Below are 18,056 nucleotides of genomic sequence, written 5' to 3'. Positions count from 1 at the left end.
CCTGCATTGACAGGCAGATTCTTAACCACCAGACCACCAGGGAAGTCCAGCCCTTTCTTTAGAAGGAGAGTATGTATGTTAAAAAAGGTTAGTCTGCTTTGATGCATTTGTTCCTTCTGGCTTATAATAGATTTCCTCCCTGTTTCCAAAAGGTAGGTTGTTTCGTTTCCACAATACATATTGATGTGAACTAAGATGTAATTAATTCTCCGTTGGCTCACTCCCACCCTCACCTACCCTCTGTATAGTAGCAGTTCTCAAGATTTAGTGTGGGGAGAATCACCTGGCAAGCTTGGTGAAGTGTGGGTTTCTGAAAAGATTCTGATTCAGTGGGTCAGCCTTGGGTGTCAGGAATCAGAGATAAACATCCCTTAGCCACTCCCAAAGGTGTGGTTGGGGAACCCCACTTAGAGAAGTGTTGCTCTATTATACAGTCCAATGGCTAGATGGTGTGAGCCGCACATGTAAAAAAGTAAAAAGAAACAGTTGAAATGTTAATATATATTTTATTTAACCTAGAAAATCTAAACTATCATTTTAACATATAATCAATATAAAATTTATTAGGAAGATAGTTTACATTTTTTTTTTGTACTGTCTTCAAAATCTGGTATATATGGGGTGAGAAGTGGAAGAGAGGTTCAAGAGGGAGGGGACATATACCTATGGCCGATTCATGTTGATGTATGGCAGAAACCAACACAATATTGTAAAGCAATTATCCTCCAATTAAAAACAAATTAACTAGCAATTTAGAAAAATCTGGTATATATTTTACATTCAGCTCATCTCAAATTCAAATTCACCACATTTTAAGTGTTTAGTCGTCATACGTGGCTAGTAGCTGTTTGTTTAGATCTGGTCTCAGCCTATGGATAGTGATGCTAAGGTTTGAAATACCTGGGAACCCTCACCTGGACCCTGGGTGAGCCCCTCATAGACATTTCCCCTTTTAGAGCTAGTTTTGTGGCTGGACCAGCCCTTGTAGTTCTTATTAGGATTGCAAGACATCCTCAGCAACAACCCTTGGGGAGCTTTGAAAAAACGAGGTTTATGACTTACAGGTTCCACAGGGTACACAGCTTGCCCCAGCCACACAGTGAGGTTGGTATTGGTTTGATACATGTCTATGAGCCAATTTAATTTCAATTCAGAACTAATATTTGATCCCGCAGATAACTGGGTGTTTTAGAAAGAAATCATATGCATCTCCCACATCCTAGGAGTCTGGTCCAATCAGCCCAACTAGGATAAAGTGAAATCCACTTCTCTCTCCATCACATGGCTCCTGACCATTTGGCAAGACAGTATTTATGGTCTTCAGCTCAAAAGGCTTTGCTCCCCAAACTAAGCCTCGAAGTGTGAATGTCAGGAAGCAAAAGTTAACAACATCTGGTCATCATGGCAGGCTGTTCCCCCATCCTCCTGTGCCCACACTGTTTTAAACCACTCTAGAATGTTCCAAACATCCTCTCGATAATCCTCTCTTCTTTCCTTCACTGCTCACTTCTCCAAACGAGAGGCAAAGTTCAGTAGAAAATAGCTGGAGGGTTGGGGAGACAGAAGGGGAAAGATGCACAGAAAGGGAAAAAAAGAACAAATCTTGTCCTGCCACCCCTGGGCCTCAAGTCCTAGGAAAAGTCAAGAGAAACAGGGGTGTCCTCTGTTGTCAGAATCAGTGTCCCCTCCTCTGGTGTGAACTGAGGCAAAAGGGCGCCCCCCCCGACCCCCACCCCAGGCAGGAAGGAGTAGAAACAGGGGCAAGTCCGGTTACTCAGCAGACTCGAGGCCAGCAGCTGCCCTTGGTTTCAGAGGTGGCCTCTGCTGGGTGCGACCTGCCTGGGGAACCTTCTCAGCAGGTGCACTGATTCTTCTCCCTCGGAGCTGGGGTCATGAGGACCGGAGTGGACTCCAGCGGGAGGCTGCCCGGGGCGCCCTCCCCGTACAAGGGCAGGCTGTGGCGGGCCATCAGCTCCCTGGCCATCAGCACGAAGACCTCGTCGATGTTCTTGGACTCCTTGGCAGATGTCTCCAGAACAGCCAGGAGGCCGTATTTCTCAGCCAGGATGCAGGCATCCTCAAAGAGAACGTGGCGTTTTTCCCACAGGTCACACTTGTTCCCTGGGAGTAAGAGAGAAGCAGATATTCTGGGGAGTAACTTACTCTGGTTTTTTAAAAGGTGGAATTTAAAAAGAACATTTTAGTTTAGCAGATGCCAAAGAAAGATAGGAGACAGAACATCCACCTAACCTAGGAAAGGAAGAAAGTGAAAGTGAAGTCTCTCAGTCCTCTCTGACTCTTTGTGACCCCATGGACTGTAGCCTACCAGGTTCCTCCGTCCATGGCATTTTCCAGGCAAGAGTACTGGAGGGGGTTGCCATTTCCTTCTTCAGGGGATCTTCCCTGCAATTGAAACCCGATCTCCTGCGTTTCAGGCAGGCGCTTTACCCTCAACCGTTACATTGAGGGAGTAAGAAGAGTTAAGAAGTTAGAGAAACAGAGCAAATGGGAAGGAGAAAAAGATGCAAAGCAGCGGTCTTCAGGGGGAGAGCAGGGCGTCTTAGGAACGGTGTTCAGAAATTCGCGATGAGGTAGTACGCCGAGGGTTTAAACGGAGACTGAGGAGCTGGCCTCCCTGTGAACGGCTGGAGCTGAAGGAACACGACAGCTAACGCACAACCGTCTCTTTGACTTTTGTACAGTGGTGACGTGGCCTCGAGGGGCTGGGGTAAACTTTTGGGAGAGAAAGACTCCTTTGTGTGAAGAACCGTGGAGATGGAATGGGAACTGTGGTGGAAGGGCAGGGACACGTCCGTGAGGGAATGACACCGCTGACTATCCCAGATTAAGGCGAGGAGGCCACTGACAGAAAACAACAGCAAGACCCCTCGTGTCAGCCCTCGGGGTTGGATGCGTCACAAACCGGAACACCGGGGACACTTTCAGATCATCTCTGGGGGCGTTTCTGGAACCAGTTAAGAAGTGAGGGCAGAGACGATTGTTACAACAGACACACGAGGGAGTAAATGACCAAGAAACAGTTGTGAGATTCCCGGAAATACCCCCACATCTTGGCATCTGTTCCCCTCTGCCCCACCTGTTTCTGCAGAGGAGGGAGGGCGGGGCGGGGGTGGGTGGGTGAAGGGCGGGGCCATATGGGCGGGACAAGGAGGGCGGGGTCATAGTGGGCGGGACATGGGGGGGTGGGGCCTAAGGGGCGGGGCCAGCAAGGGAGGCTAGGGAGGTGCAGAAGGGGACTGGCGCAGGCAGGGTGGCTTTGCAGGGCAGCTTTCGAGGTTCTTCTGCTCCAAGATATTCCGGGAAGCCTGCGAATTTAAAGGATACAGCCCACCTTCCTGGGGAAACCTCCAGTGAGATTAGAACTGCGTGGCTCCCCTCGGTGAGATGCATGGGATTCGCACCTAAGCTTCCTTCCCTAGAAGCTGCCGTTGGTGGGGTTTCCTTCCCTGCCTGCTCAGCTCTGTCATTGGCCGGGGGTGCGGGGTGGAGGGACCCCTCGGAGCCTCTCATTCAGCAGGGCAGGACAGTTTCCCTGGGTTGAGGTCTCAGCACTGTGCTAAGTGCTTTATGTGTTCCTTTATTTAATCCTTTCAATTCAACCATACCTTTGAAGCAGGTGCTAGCTTTATAGACGAGGAAGTCAAAATTCAGAGAAAGGGATGAACCCAAGTTCAGACAGGCAGGACAGAGAGGGAGATTTGAACCCAAATCTGTTTGACTGCAAAGTTCAGGCACTAGAGTGGATGAGACACTGCTTCAACCAGAGCTTCAGGGGGCCCTGGGTGACTGTTAGCCTGAGCAACTGCTGGAAAGTGTTTGGAAAGGAACTGACCTCATGGAGGCTCTGGTTCAAACCCCGCCTCACCCATCAGTAAGTACCTTGACCCAGTTACTTAGCACCATATTCAATCTCCAGAGGCCTCGATTTCCTCAGTTGGGAAACAAGGATGGTGGTCTCTGCTTCTTTGGATGGTTGTGAGGGTTAAATGAAGGGACTCAGTGGATTCAGAGTGGAGTTTAGTAAATGTCACCTGTCATTACCTCTTCCTATCAACCCTCCTGGTTCTCACAGGTCAGGAGCAACTATCATGAAAGGTGTCAGAAACCTCGGCCAGTGTCCTCCCTGGTGCTTCGAAGAAGTGGTTATTGAGGAAGAAATCTAGGCCTTTTGGAGGTGGGTGGGGAAGGATCAGTGTTAATTTGTGTAAACACAGAAGAAGTGCCTTTAGAAGTGTCCAATAGATCAGAAGTCAAATCAAAAAAGGTTCTGGTCCCAAAGGGGACCTTTGGCTGAGAAGTAAAGAGAAGAGACATTCTTCCCCAAACAGACAAGCGGTCCTCTGTGTGGAGGCCACCTGGCCTCACCAATCTCTCTTTCCTGGTTTCAGGCATGTGGGGAAAAACACCGTCCCTCTGAAAAAAGGAGGGGACTAAATTTGAGGCACGTTTTCTTTGGCTGGCCGTGGATTGGGGGCTTTTGATCTGACGCAGCAGGAAGGGATGAGCCCTGTTGAGGCTCTTGGAGTGACTTTGATTAAGTTACAAGAAGCAGAATGAGTTACAAAGCAGCATTCTCCTCAAGGCTGTGCATACAACAGGGGCTAGTTGTTGTTGTTCTGTCAGTCAGTCGTGTCAGACTCACTGCAACCCCATGGACCACAGCACACCAGGCTCCCCTGTCCTTCACTATCTCCCAGAGTTTATTTAAACTCACATCCATTGAGTCAATGATGCCATCCAACCATCTCATCCTCTGTCATCCCCTTCTCCTCCTGCCCTCAATCTTTCCCAGCATCAGGGTTTTTTCCAATGAGTTGGCTCTTTGCATCAGGTGGCCAAAGCAGACTATGACTTAGAGCAGCAAAGACAGGGGAAGAGTGGTTCTATAATAACAAGTCCTTTCTGGAGTCTGGATGATAATAATAAATGGACTGAGTGTGCCAACGATGTGTCCCATCAGCGGAGGTCCAGGGTGAGCACCTTACCCCAGGTCCACCTGCCCAGAGGCTGGCCAGCAACCTGGGCCTGGCTTTGATGTGAAAAGAAGGAATGGGACAATGGGGTTTCCTTTCTGAGGAATGTGACCTAGAGGGTATGAGAGAATGAGGGATTTTGTGGCAGGAGCAGGCTGGGGATGATACCTGGAGGAATCCAAGAGGGAGGGCTCAGGGTGAGAGAGAATGGCCAGCCCACACCCCACCCCACATGTAAGAAGCAGCTCTGAGAGAGGAGATAGATGCACAATAGTGGAGGAAGCTTCCCAGGTGGCTCAGTGGTAAAGAATCCCCCTGCCAAGACAGGAGACATGGGTTCAATCCCTGGGTCCGGAAGATCCCTTGGAGTAGGAAATGGCAACATGCTCCAGTATTCTTGCCTGAAGAATTCCATGGACAGAGGAGCCTAGTGGCCTGCAGTCCATGGGGTTGCAAAGAGTCGGACGCAACTGAGCACAGACAGTGGAGGAGCCTGGTTCATCGATCCCAGCCTGAGAGGAGAGTCCCCAGCTTCCTGCTTGTGGAGGGTGGCCTGGCTCCACTGTGGCTCCTCCTCTCAGTGAGTTTGGTTGCTGACTTTTCCTAGGTCCCAGGGACTTGTACCCTTACCATAAGCCCCCACTCAATTATTTAAGGAACATTGATGAGCGTGTTCCCTCAAACATACTTCTAGAAGCAAATCCCACCCTTTATCACACACTTACTATGTGCCAGGCACTGTCAAGCAATGCATACACTTTTTCTCACTAAATCTTTACAACCCCAGTGAATATTGATCAAATGTTATAGATGAGGAAACTAAGGTTCAGAGGGTAACTTAGCACAGAGCTAGGATATGCTTCAATGGGTAGCTCTTTCTTAGTCCCACAGCAGCTGTCTAGACCTGTGCTCTGCAGACTTTAATTTGCACAAGAATCTCTCTAGGATCAATTCATCCAGTAGATCTGGGGTAAGGCCTGAGATGGGGCATTTCTAACAAACCCCAAAGTGATGCGAATGCTGTAGATTTTTAGGGAAGTGGAAATACACTCTGTGATATCTTCATGATGAATACCTGTCATCATATACTTGTCCAAATCCATAGAAAGCACACCAAGAATGATTCATAATTTAAACTATGGACTTTAGATGATTATGATGTGTCCATGTAGGGTCATTCTTTGTAACAAATGTACCACATTGTTAGGGGACATTGACATGGGAGGGGCTATGCATGTGTGGGGACTTCCCTGGTAGCTCAGCTGGTAAAGAATCCTCCTGCAATGCAGGAGACCCTGGTTCAATTCCTGGGTCGAGAAGATCCCCTGGAGAAGGGATAGGCTACCCATTCCAGTATTCATGGGGCTTCCTGGTGGCTCTGATGGTAAAGAATCTGCCTGCACTGCAGGAAACCTGGGTTCAATCCCTGGGTTGGGAAGATCCCCTGGAGGAGAGCATGGGAACCCACTCCAATATTCTTACCTGGAGAATCCCCATGGACAGAGGAGCCTGGCAGACTACAGTCTGTGGGGTCACAAAGAGTCAAGAGTCGGACATGACTGAGTGACTAGCACAGCACATGCATGTGTGGGTACAGGGGACATATGGGAAATCTCTGTATCTTCCTCTCAGTTTTGCTAAGAACTTTAAACTGTTCTGAAAAAATAAGTCTTAATACAACAAACAAAAACCCTGTGGTGATGCTGCTGCTGGTCTGCAGGCCACACTTTGAGTAGCGAAAACTAAACCAGGTTGCCAAAATGAACCAGCCACCTGGTAGACAGTAGTGTCCTCAGGAGGGGTGGTGCGCTGCTTGCAAAGCTAATGCTGCAGGGAACTGACAGTATGTTGTGCTCAGTCATGTCCGACTTGTTGCAACCCCATGGACTGTAGCCCACCAGGCTCCCCTGTCCATGGGATTTCCCAGGCAAGAATACTGGAGTGGGTTGCCATTTCCTACACCAGGGGATCTTCTTGACGTAGGGATTGAACTCACATGTCTTGCATCTCCTGCATTGGTAGGCAGATTCTTCACCACTGCACCACCTGGAAAGTTACCCATTTGTGAATATACAATGGGACTGCACCTATTCCAAGCTGTGAGTTCACTTAGTGTAGTTGAAGTTGATATTAATTTTGATGTTAACTTGTTTTTAAGATTTGTTTAGGATCTTCGCAGGTGTGAGAAGTCATTCAAGAGTGTTGTCAGTCATAGTCATCTGAGTGGCTCAAGGGATTAAGAGCCATCTGAAGCTGTGAAACTCACACTACAGAGTATTTGCTGTGTTGTCTGCAAATATGTGTGTTGAATCAGCCAGGGTGCACCTTCATCTACATGTCTCAGGTTTTTGCAATGAGAAACTCTAGGGTGGGGTCTTGGAGTCTATATTCTTTTTTTTTTTTAGGCCTCGCAGTGCAACATGTGCCATCTAGTTCCCCACCCAGGGATTCAATGAGTGTGCCCTGCATTGAGAGTGCAGAGTCTCAACCACTGGACTGCCAAGGAATCTGTATTCTTAACAAATTCACGCCACCCCCACTATCATGCTCAAGCGAACCTGATTGGAATTTCTGGCCCAGATGTTTTCTGAGGTCCTAGCCTCCACATGTGCTTTTATGACTTCCTGTTCCACTGTCATTGGAAACCCGGAAAAAGCTGAGCATGGGGCGTAAAGGAAAGAGAAATGCCTTGAAATCCACATACCAATCAGCATGATGACCAAGTTCGCTGCTCCGTATTTCTCTATCTCGTGAATCCAGTGAGGAACAGACTCGAACGTGGACCGCCGGGTGAGGTCGTAGGCGATTATGGCCGCATGGGCGCTGCGGTAGTAGCTCTGGGTGATGGTCCGGAAACGTTCTTGGCCGGCGGTGTCCCACACCTGCATCTGCAGAAGGTCGGGCAAGGGGGTCTGCATGAGGAGTTCCCATGTCTGATGCTCATCTAAGTTGTTTCCTGGGTCTCACTTCTAGAGATCCAGACTCACGAGGTCTGGGGTAGGGCCCAAGAGTCTGCTTTTTTCAGAGGCTCCCCAGTGTCATCTGGATGTGCTTTCACGTTGGGAGTCATCACCTAAGGGACCCTTCAGCCTGAGAGGTGGATCCAGGGTACTAGGATGTGGTGTTCTTTGCCTTTCCAGCACACTCATCTCCTTGTCTAGATTTTGGGTTTATTTTTTGACTCCGGTAAAGGTGAGGGCATTGGCTAAACTGCTTTGATTTTGAAGGACCACTCAGTCGTCTATGTTTAGAGGTGTGCCCATAATTATTGTTTAGTCGTGTACAACTCTGTGACCCCATGGACTGTAGCCCGACAGCTCCTCTGTCTATGGGATTTCCCAGGCAAGAATACTGGAGTGGGTTGCCATTTCCTCCTCTAGAGAATCTTCCTGACCCAAGGATCAAACCCAAGTTTCTTGCATCTCCTGCATTGGCAGGCAGATTCTTTACCACTGAGCCACCAGGGAAGCCCTTGTCCTCATAATACTACCTTCCAAATGAACAACCCAGGCAGTGGCACCAATTTATATTCCCTCCAAAAGTGTTTGAGGGTACTTATTTTTTCTTTTAGTTAAAAAAAATTTTTTAATTACATTTATTTATTTATTTTTGGCCACGTTGGGTCTTCACTGCTGTGCGGGTTTCCTCTAGTTGTGACGAGTGGGGGCTACGCTCTAGTTGCCGTGTGCGGGTTTCTCCTTGAGGTGGCTTCTCTTGTTCCAAAGCACGGGCTCTAGGGCACTTGGGCTTTGGTAGTTGTGGTTCCCGGGCTCTAGAGCACAGGCTCAATAATTGTGGCACACGGGCTTTGTTGCTCTGGGGCATATGGGATCCTCCGGGACCAGGGATCGAACCCATGTCTCCTGCATTGGCAGGCAGATTCCCACTGTGCCACCAGGGGAGCCCCGGTACCTGTTTTTTTTTTCATACTCTCACATTATTTATAAAGTTTATTTTTTAAAGAAAGTTTTCAAAGATACACAAAACTAGAGAGAATAAAACATTGAACCCTCACATAACCATATAATTATCAAGATTTTCCCACTCTTGCTTCATGGAGCCCTTTCTGTTGATTTATTTGAAATATTATTTTGAAGAGAATCCCAGACTTTGTGTCATTTCATGCCTACTTACTGGAGAAGGCAATGGCAGCCCACTCCAGTACTCTTGCCTGGAAAATCCCATGGACGGAGGAGCCTGGTGGGCTGCAGTCCATGGGGTCGCTGACGGTCGGACACGACTGAGCGACTTCACTTTCACTTTTCACTTTCATGCATTGGAGAAGGAAATGGCAACCCACTCCAGTGTTCTTGCCTGGAGAATCCCAGGGATGGCGGAGCCTGGTGGGCTGCCGTCTATGGGATCACACAGAGTCGGACACGACTGAAGCGATTTAGCAATGCCTACTTACATACTTCCTTAATAAATGGACGTTGTCTTTCATAACCATAACACCATTATCACTGCTAATAAACTTTTCAATAACTCCTTAGTAGGATCTAATATTCAGACCAGATTAAATTTCCCTAACTGGTTCCAAAATATCTTTCTACTATTGTGTTTAATAAGGATCCCAAGCAAAACCCATTTATTACATCACCAACACTTTTTGATCCTTTTTTTTTTCCTTTTTGATCCTTTTTAATCAAATGGGTAAAAGGTATCTCAGTGTTAATTTCGTTGCTTTAATTATAAGACACAGTGGGTACCTTTACTTCTTTGCATAAATGTATGAGCCAGTTTGCATAAAAATTATGAAGTAGTAGTTTTGTCATATCTGTGAATTGCCCGCTTATTGTGTTTGGTTGTTGGTCTTTTCTTTGATATTTATCAGAGCTTTGCTGCATGGCATGCAGGATCCTAGTTCCATGACCAGGGACTGAGCCCATGCCCCCTACAGGGGAAGCATGGAGTCCTAACCACTGGACTGCCAGGGAATTCCCTTATCAGAGCTCTTTTCAGCTCAAAGAAATTAGCCTTCTGTGAGTTCCATATTTGCAAATGTTTCTTTCCGGTTTGTCATTCAGCTTTTGACTTTGTTCATGGTATTTTTGAGTGTGTAGACGTTTGACCTTTATATGATTATATAGAAGAATATAAATTTGACCTTTAGATATAAGCATTAGATGGAGCAATATTTTCCTTTATGGCTTGTGGGCTCTTGTCTTAATTTTAAGCCTGATTTTCCCCTTCCTCAGTGAGAAAAGTAAATACTCCCATGTGGTTTTTTTCCTGGTATTTTTATGATTTCATATTTTATATTTACATCTTTTATTCCTCAGGCCTGTGTTTCTGAGTCAGAGTCTGTGGGTAAAAGAGGCGGTCCCACCCCTGTTCCCCTCTGACCTTCACTTTCTTGCCATCAATCTCCAGGGCACGCACAGTGAAGTCCACCCCGATCGTGTTCTGCTGTGCCTCCATGTAGACCCCGGACTTGAAATGCTGCACAACACACGTCTTGCCCACGTTGGAATCCCCAATGAGGATAATCTTGAACAAATAGTCAAAGTTCTCATCCGCTGCCCTGGCTGAGCTGGAGAATTGCATGGCTCTTGCCACCTAGGATCAAGGAAGAAAAGAAGGAATTTAGCCTATCTTTAGTGAACGCTACTGGTGGCCACAAACTATTCTTGGCACTCAGGATTCAGGACAGCACAAGACAGAGGAAGGTCACTGCTTTCCTGGCACAGAGATCCTTGTGGGAGGAGAAGGACATTAATTACTGGTCAGGTAAGAGGGAGCTGCCCCCACAAACCCCACCTGTCCTAGGTGAGTTGATAGTACTTTAGGAGTGACCTTGGAATGAAGGGGTTCTACGGTCTGGGCCCACTCTCAGATGGTAGCATTGACTGGGACTTCCCTGGTGGTTCAGTGGTTAAGACTCTGCGCTTTCAGTGCTTCCACTGTAGGGGGCGAGGGTTTGATCCCTGGTCTGGGAACTAAGATCCCACACACCTTGTGGCCTGGCTCGGCAGGTGTGTTTTACTTGCCACTTATCAGGTGGATTGACCGGTTCCTAAAGGAAATTGACTCTGAATATTCATTGGAAAGACCGATGCTGAAGCTCCAATACTTTGGCCACCTGATATGAAGAGCTGACTCACTGGAAAAGACCCTGATGCTGGGAAAGATTGAGGGCAGGAGAAGGGGGTGACAGAGGATGAGATGGCTGGATGGCATCACCGACTCAATAGACATGAGTTTGAGCAAACTCTGGGAGATAGTGAAGGACACTGCAGACCCATGCTGCAGTCCATGGGGTCGCAAAGAGTTGGACACGACTGAGCAACTGAACAACATCAGTTGCGGAAGGCGGGCCTGGCTGTCAGCCTGTCTCCATGTCACACGGGAGGAAGACAGACTACTGGAAGTCTGACTGTCCGGGCAACCAGCAACAAACGCCAAGGACACTTGACAGAGAAGTCAGTTTCAGAAAGGCTTTTCTTGTCTGGGAAATTATGATTTTGAGACTACTCAAAATGAAAACTGTGGGGAATTCCCTGGTGGTCCAGTGGTCAGGACTTTGCACTTTCACTGCCCAGGCCTTGGGTTCCATCCTTGTTCTGGGAACCAGAATCCCACAGGCTGTGCAGCGTAGCCAAACAAAACAAAAGAAACAAACGAAAAACCCAGTGGTTTGAATGTTTGTGCTGTATTCTGCCACAGGCTGGAAAAAAAGTTTCTTATGACAGTGTCTCCCTAACTGACTATCAGAATTTCCTGGGAAGGTAATTAAATAATTAAATATACAGGGACCTCCCTGTGGCTCAGTGGTAAAGAATCTGCCTGCCAATGCAGGAGATACAGGTTTGATCCCTGGTCCTGAAGGATCCCACATACCTCGAGCAACTAAGCTCACGTGCTGTAACTATTGAAGCCCGTGTGTCTGGAGCCTGTGCTCTGCAACAGGAGAAGCCACCGCAAGGAAAACCCCGAGCATTGCAGCTAGAGAATAGCCCCTGCTTACTGCAACTAAAGAAGGCCTGCATGCAGTAACGAAGATCCAGCACAGCCAAAAATAAATAAATAATAAAAGCATTTAAAAAATATATGTATATAAGGTCCGTCTAGTCAAGGCTATGGTTTTTCCAGTGGTCACGTATGGATGTGAGAGTTGGACTGTGAAGAAAGCTGAGTGCTGAAGAATTGATGCTTTTGAACTGTGGTGTTGGAGAAGACTCTTGAGAGTCCCTTGGACTGCAAGGAGATCCAACCAGTCCATTCTGAAGGAGATCAGCCCTGGGATTTCTTTGGAAGGAATGATGCTAAAGCTGCAACTCCAGTACTTTGGCCACCTCATGGAAAGAGTTGACTCATTGGAAAAGACTCTGATGCTGGGAGGGATTGGGGGCAGGAGGAGAAGGGGACGACAGAGGATGAGATGGCTGGATGGCATCACTGACTCGATGGATGTGAGTTTGAGTGAACTCTGGGACTTGGTGATGGACAGGGAGGCCTGGCGTGCTGTGATTCATGGGGTCGCAAAGAGTTGGACACGACTGAGCGACTGAACTGAACTGAACTGATATATACATATATATTCCGGAGCCCATCTCAGATCTGCTAAATAGATGTAAAAACATGCACACACTCCCAGGTGATTTTGATAAGCAGCCAGGTTTGGGAAGCATCAACAAGTACGGTCAACCACCTGAAACTTTATTCTTGCCCTCAGCATCTCTGCTTAAACATCCATCTACACTTCAATATCTCAGATCACAAGGAGCTCACTACCTCCTGACAAAAATCAATTTTGTGTGCACAGCTCTTATGTAGGGTTGAAATCTATGTCCTTGAGGTTTCTAACTGTGGACCCTCATGCTACGCCAGGATTCTTACTCCACATGACAGCCCAGCAGACATTTGGAGCAGCAAGCAGGTCCCCTTGAAGCAGATATCCCAGACCCTTTGACTGTTCTTAAGTTGTGTTGCATCTCCTCATCAAATGTCTCATAAGAATACATGAAAGCTTATCCCGTTTGATAACTAACTTTGATGTGCTGCAAATTGTCCCTGTCTATGACACCCTTCCTCATTTCTCCCTGGAGAATTCTTGCCTGGAGAATCCCAGGGACGGGGGAGCCTGGTGGGCTGCCGTCTATGGGGTTGCACAGAGTCGGACACGACTGAGGCGACTTAGCGGCAGCAGCAGCATGACACCCTTCCTCATTTCTCCCAGTTTTATTTTCTGGTCTTCTCAAAAGTCATAGAACATGACAAGTCTGTATCATCACACAAATTAAAATCTATACTTAAAAACCCTAAGCTTTAAATGAATGAAGGAGGTTCCCTGAAGCTACTGTGGCTGCCTGATCCAGCAAAAAAGAGAAACAGCCAAACCACTTTTTCCCCCTCTGGCTTTTCAAATAAAGAAAGCCATTCTACTTCCGGTGTCTAACCACTGTCAGGTGAGCTGAAATCTTACTTCTCCCCCGACCCCGGCCGCCTCCCCCAGTAAGTCCTCAGGCTTTCCGCACAAGCCCCCTTCACACGCCCTGCAAGGAGAGAAGAGCCACATCCACCCCCCGCAAAACCCTCCATCCATCCGGCAACGTCCACCTGTTGCTCACCTGTTGCTCACGTCTGCCAGCGGGTGTCTGCTCTTTCTCCTGCTTTTCCTTTTGGCCCTCCGTGCCCCTTCTTCCTCCTGCCTCGAGGTGTGGTGGGAACTGTAGTTCTGTCCCCAGGTGTCAGGTTTAGTGGCTCGAGAAACCGAAAGGAAAGTGTAAACCTTCCCTCCGTCTCCCCCTCCCCCGCCATCCGGAGGAGCTGCCACTGGGTACAAAGCGCGGGGTGAGGTCCTGGCCACACCCGCCACGCTAAGTCAACTTTCCTCTGAGCGTGGAGCATCCCATGTCATCCATCACAGCCCAAACGAAAAGGACTAGCCAGCTGTATCAGCCAACACCTACTGAGCCGCCCTGTTTCTTTTTCCTGCTCGCCTTCTCTTGGGCGGCCCCAACCCCCATTTTTCCTGGTGTTCCCTGTTTGCCTGGGGTGGGGCTGACTAGTTGAAGGACAACAAGTTAAAGGGGACTACAGACCTGGGTTTTGAGTCATTTAATTGTTTTGTGGGCTTGAATAACCTTTGCTGAGGCGTCACTGAGCGAAAGGAGGTGATCCAAAGAGAAGACTGAAAAACTAAATTGGGAAGATCCCCTGGAGAAGGAGATGGCAACCCACTTGGAAAATCCCATGGACAGAGGAGCCAGGCTAGCTACAGTCCATAGGTTGAAAGAGTCGGACATGACTTAGCACTATCTTTTATTTCTTTCAAAGCTGAAAAAAAATGTTTCCCTTCCCCCTCAAAATCTACCCCAAAACAAAGGTTAATTTCTAAGAAGACCTGGCATCTGTCAGTCCCCGATGGTGGCCATGGAAGCATTGAGCTGAGTTGAATTTTCCTTTTTGACTTTGCCCTCACAGTGTCGGGAAGAGTCTCTGCTTCTCCTAGCCTGGGGACTAGCTCGTCTCCACTACGTAGAATGTGCCGAGTAGGCAGTTAAGCCGCAAGCACCACATGCAAAACAAAACATCTGGATTGATAAAACACGAAACTGGTATAGTGTTTTCAAACTGTGGGCTGAGACTCATTATGAGTCATGAAGTCAATTTCAGTGGGTCGTAACCAGCATTTTTACAGAAGACATGAAGAAAGCAATTCAGAATGCATTCCTGTTTTCATGAACTGTTTATGTCAGTTGTGAACAGGGAGGTGTGTGCTGGGGGTGATGTAAGATGTGCTTCTTACTGCGTGTAGAGGCCTGGCACCGAAATAGAGGACAGTTGATTCACTACACAGCATTTCTTTAGAAAAACTGTAAATTATGATTTATCTTATCCAAAATTCCATTTACACTTCACTTGCAGGAACCTCTCTTTTTTTAAATTTAAACAAAAATTTTTGATTAGCGTATAATTGCTTTACAAAGTTGTGTTAGTTTCTGCTGTACAACAACAACGTGAATCAGTTATATGTATTCTTATATCCCCAGGAGGGCTTCCCAGGTAGCACAGTGGTAAAGAATCTGCCTGCCAATGCAGGAGACACAGCAGACTCGGATTTGATCCCTGGATCAGGAAGATCCCCTGGAGGAGGAAATGGCAACACACTCCAGTATTCTTGCCTGAAAAAATCCCATGGACAGAGGAGCCTAGAAGGCTATGGTCCATGGGGTCACAAAGAGTCAGACACGACTGAGCCAGTGAGCACACACGTATCCCCAGGAACCTCTCAGGGAGGATAAACCCAATGTTGGCAGGTAGAGCAAGAAAACAAACAACAACAAAAAACACTGCCAAATACTGCTGCTGCAGATCGTGTTTTGAAAGCCATGGTCATGTATATGGGGCTTGAAAATGAAGTATAAGTCAAGATCCATGGCAAACGTATGGTTAGGGGCAGGAAATAGAACCCGTGAGACGTGTCAATGAGGTTAGGTGTACAAATGTTTTCTTCTTCTCATATTGATTACTGATAAGGGAAAACAGCAACAACCAAAACCAGCTGACTCAGACTTCCCACTTGGGAGGGTGTCTAGAAGTAGAAATCAAATGGTAAAATGCCTGGATGGTTATGGACATAAGGAGAAATGCTGCTTTTCCCTACTCCAACCCTGTTCACCAATGTTGACTATAAGTGCAAAGAGCTGAGCTTGGGCTATGGGGGAGATGCATTCTTGACATGGGTGGTGGTGATACAGGTTATATACTTATTTTATACACACACACATATATATGTATGCATGGTAAGTCACTTCAGTTGTGTGCAACTCTTTGTGATCCTTTGGAATGTAGTCCAACAGAATCCTCTGTCCATGAGGATTCTCTGGGCCAGAATACTGGTGTGGGAGACTTCCCTGGTGGTCCAGTGGTTAAGACTCCATGCTCCCAATGCAGGGGATCCAGGTTTGATCCCTGGTCAGGGAACTAGATCCCACATGCCACAACTAAGACCTGGTGCAGCCAAATAAATAAATATGTTTTAAAAAAGGGTTTCCAGATCTATTAAAAAAAAAAAAAAGAATACTGGAGTGGGTTGCCGTGCCCTCTTCCAGGGAACCTTCCCAACCCAGGGATCGAACCCACATCTCTTGCATCTCCTGCATTGGCAGATGGGTTCTTTACCACTAGCGCCACCTTAAGCCCCATATATATGTATACACACACATATATTTCACGATGTATACATTTTACCATTTTAACTATTTTTAAGTGTGTTGTCCAATGGTATTAAATATAGTCACGTTGTTGTGCAGCCGTTACCACCATCATCTCCAGCTGAAACTATATCCGTTAAACAACTCCTTACTCCCTCCCCGCAGCCCTTGGTAACCACTATTCTACTTTTTGTCTCAGTGGATGTGATTACCCTAGGTACTTCACACAAGTGGAATCACACAGTATCTGTCCTTTTGTATGTGGCTTATTTCACTTAGCATAATGTTCCCAGGGCTCATCCACGTTGTAACATGTGTCACAGTTTCTTTCCTTTTCAAGGTTGAATAATCATCCAAAATTTGTTTTTTACAGTAAATGTGAAACATCTGATGGATTTATTGTTGCTCACCATGGTATCACATGTGAGTATGATACCATGCTCACATGGTATCACAGAGCCACACCCTGTGGGGACTGTGGAGAAAACTACCCCTGCATTGTGTAAGTTCAGTTAAGTTCAGTTCAGTTGCTCAGTCGTGTCCGACTCTTTGCGACCCCATGAATCGCAGCACGCCAGGCCTCCCTGTCCATCACCAACTCCCAGAGTTCACTCAAATTCATGTCCATCGAGTCGGTGATGCCATCCAGCCATCTCATCCTCTGTTGTTCCCTTTTCCTCCTGCCCCCAGTCCCTCCCAGCATCAGAGTCTTCTCCAATGAGTCAAATCTTCGCATGAAGTAGCCAAAGTATTGTGTAAGGCAGTTACAAATGAAAAATAAGAGACAATTCTCCTTGTGGAAAATAAGGAAAGAGGACCTCCTCCTTTTTCTTTCAAAATTTCATTCTTTGTCCTTTTCAAATATATGTGAAAATGAAAGTCACTCAGTCCTATTTGATTCTTTGCGACCCCATGGACTGTAGCCTTCCAGCCTCCTCTGTCCATGGAATTCTCCAGGCCAGAATACTGGAGTAGGTTGCTGTTCCGTTCTCCAGGGGATCTTCCCAACCCAGCGATTGAACCCAGGTCAGTCAAATGTATGTACATCTGTATAATGGCTAAACAATCTTTGCCAGCCTCACAACTCTGGAAAGTTTCCTCCAGGACCTGGCAGCCATCTTTTTAAATACAAATATCCAGGGAGATATCACCCCCAACTCCCAGTTCTTATGGGAGGAACTAAGTTCCTAAGTTTTCCATGGGAGCCTTGCTCCAGTTTGCAAAACCATATCCTGTCCTAAAGGTGTGACAAATTTGTTTCTTCTCTGGATAGACCAGTACAGATGGTCTTCCCAATGACTGTGATGAAGTTGGAAGAACTATGTGTGACATAAGGTCCTGTTGAGTCCTCTTGAAACCGTGTAACTCAGATTGCGACTCAAACCCATGGTTTTTTAACTCAAAAAACTAAAATCATGGCATCTAGTCCCATCAGTTCATGGAAAATAGATGGGGGGAAAGTGGAGACAGTGGAAGATTTTATTTTCTTGGGTTCCAAAATCACTGTGGATGGTGACGGCAGTCATGAAGCTAAAAGATGCTTGCTCCCCGAAAGAAAAGTTATGACAAGCCTAAACACTGTATTAAAAAGCAGAGACATCACTTTGCTGACAAAGGTCCATCTAGTCAAAGTTATGGTTTTTCTAGAAGTCATGTATGAATGTAAGAGTTAGACCATAAAGAAGGCTGAATGATGAAGAATCGATGCTTTTGAATTGTGAGTCCCTTGGACAGCAAGTAGTCATGTATGGATGTGAGAGTTGGACCATAAAGAAAGCTGAGCACCGAAGAATTGATGCTTTTGAACTGTGGTGTTGGAGAAGACTCTTGAGAGTCTCTTGGACTCAAGGAGATCAAACCAGGAAATTAACCTGACTATTCATTGGAAGGACTGATGCAGGAG

The 18,056-nt window shown here is 46.9% G+C and overlaps 1 protein-coding gene across 1 annotated transcript; it reads right to left on the bottom strand.

Moving 5' to 3' along the window:
- Positions 1-1,679: 1,679 nt before the first annotated feature.
- Positions 1,680-10,541, bottom strand: RAB19 (RAB19, member RAS oncogene family). The gene is made up of 3 exons (XM_055591092.1): positions 10,341-10,541; positions 7,699-7,882; positions 1,680-2,121 (listed from the first exon to the last, which is right to left on the bottom strand). The coding sequence occupies exons 1-3, from the start codon at positions 10,539-10,541 to the stop codon at positions 1,853-1,855; spliced, it is 654 nt and encodes a 217-aa protein (XP_055447067.1). The 3' UTR covers positions 1,680-1,852.
- Positions 10,542-18,056: the final 7,515 nt, after the last annotated feature.

Source organism: Bubalus kerabau, chromosome 8, assembly GCF_029407905.1.
Source record: "Bubalus kerabau isolate K-KA32 ecotype Philippines breed swamp buffalo chromosome 8, PCC_UOA_SB_1v2, whole genome shotgun sequence".
NCBI lineage: Eukaryota > Metazoa > Chordata > Mammalia > Artiodactyla > Bovidae > Bubalus > Bubalus kerabau.
The sequence above is the reverse complement of the archived record's forward strand: the minus strand, read 5'-3'. Positions and strand labels throughout refer to the sequence as shown.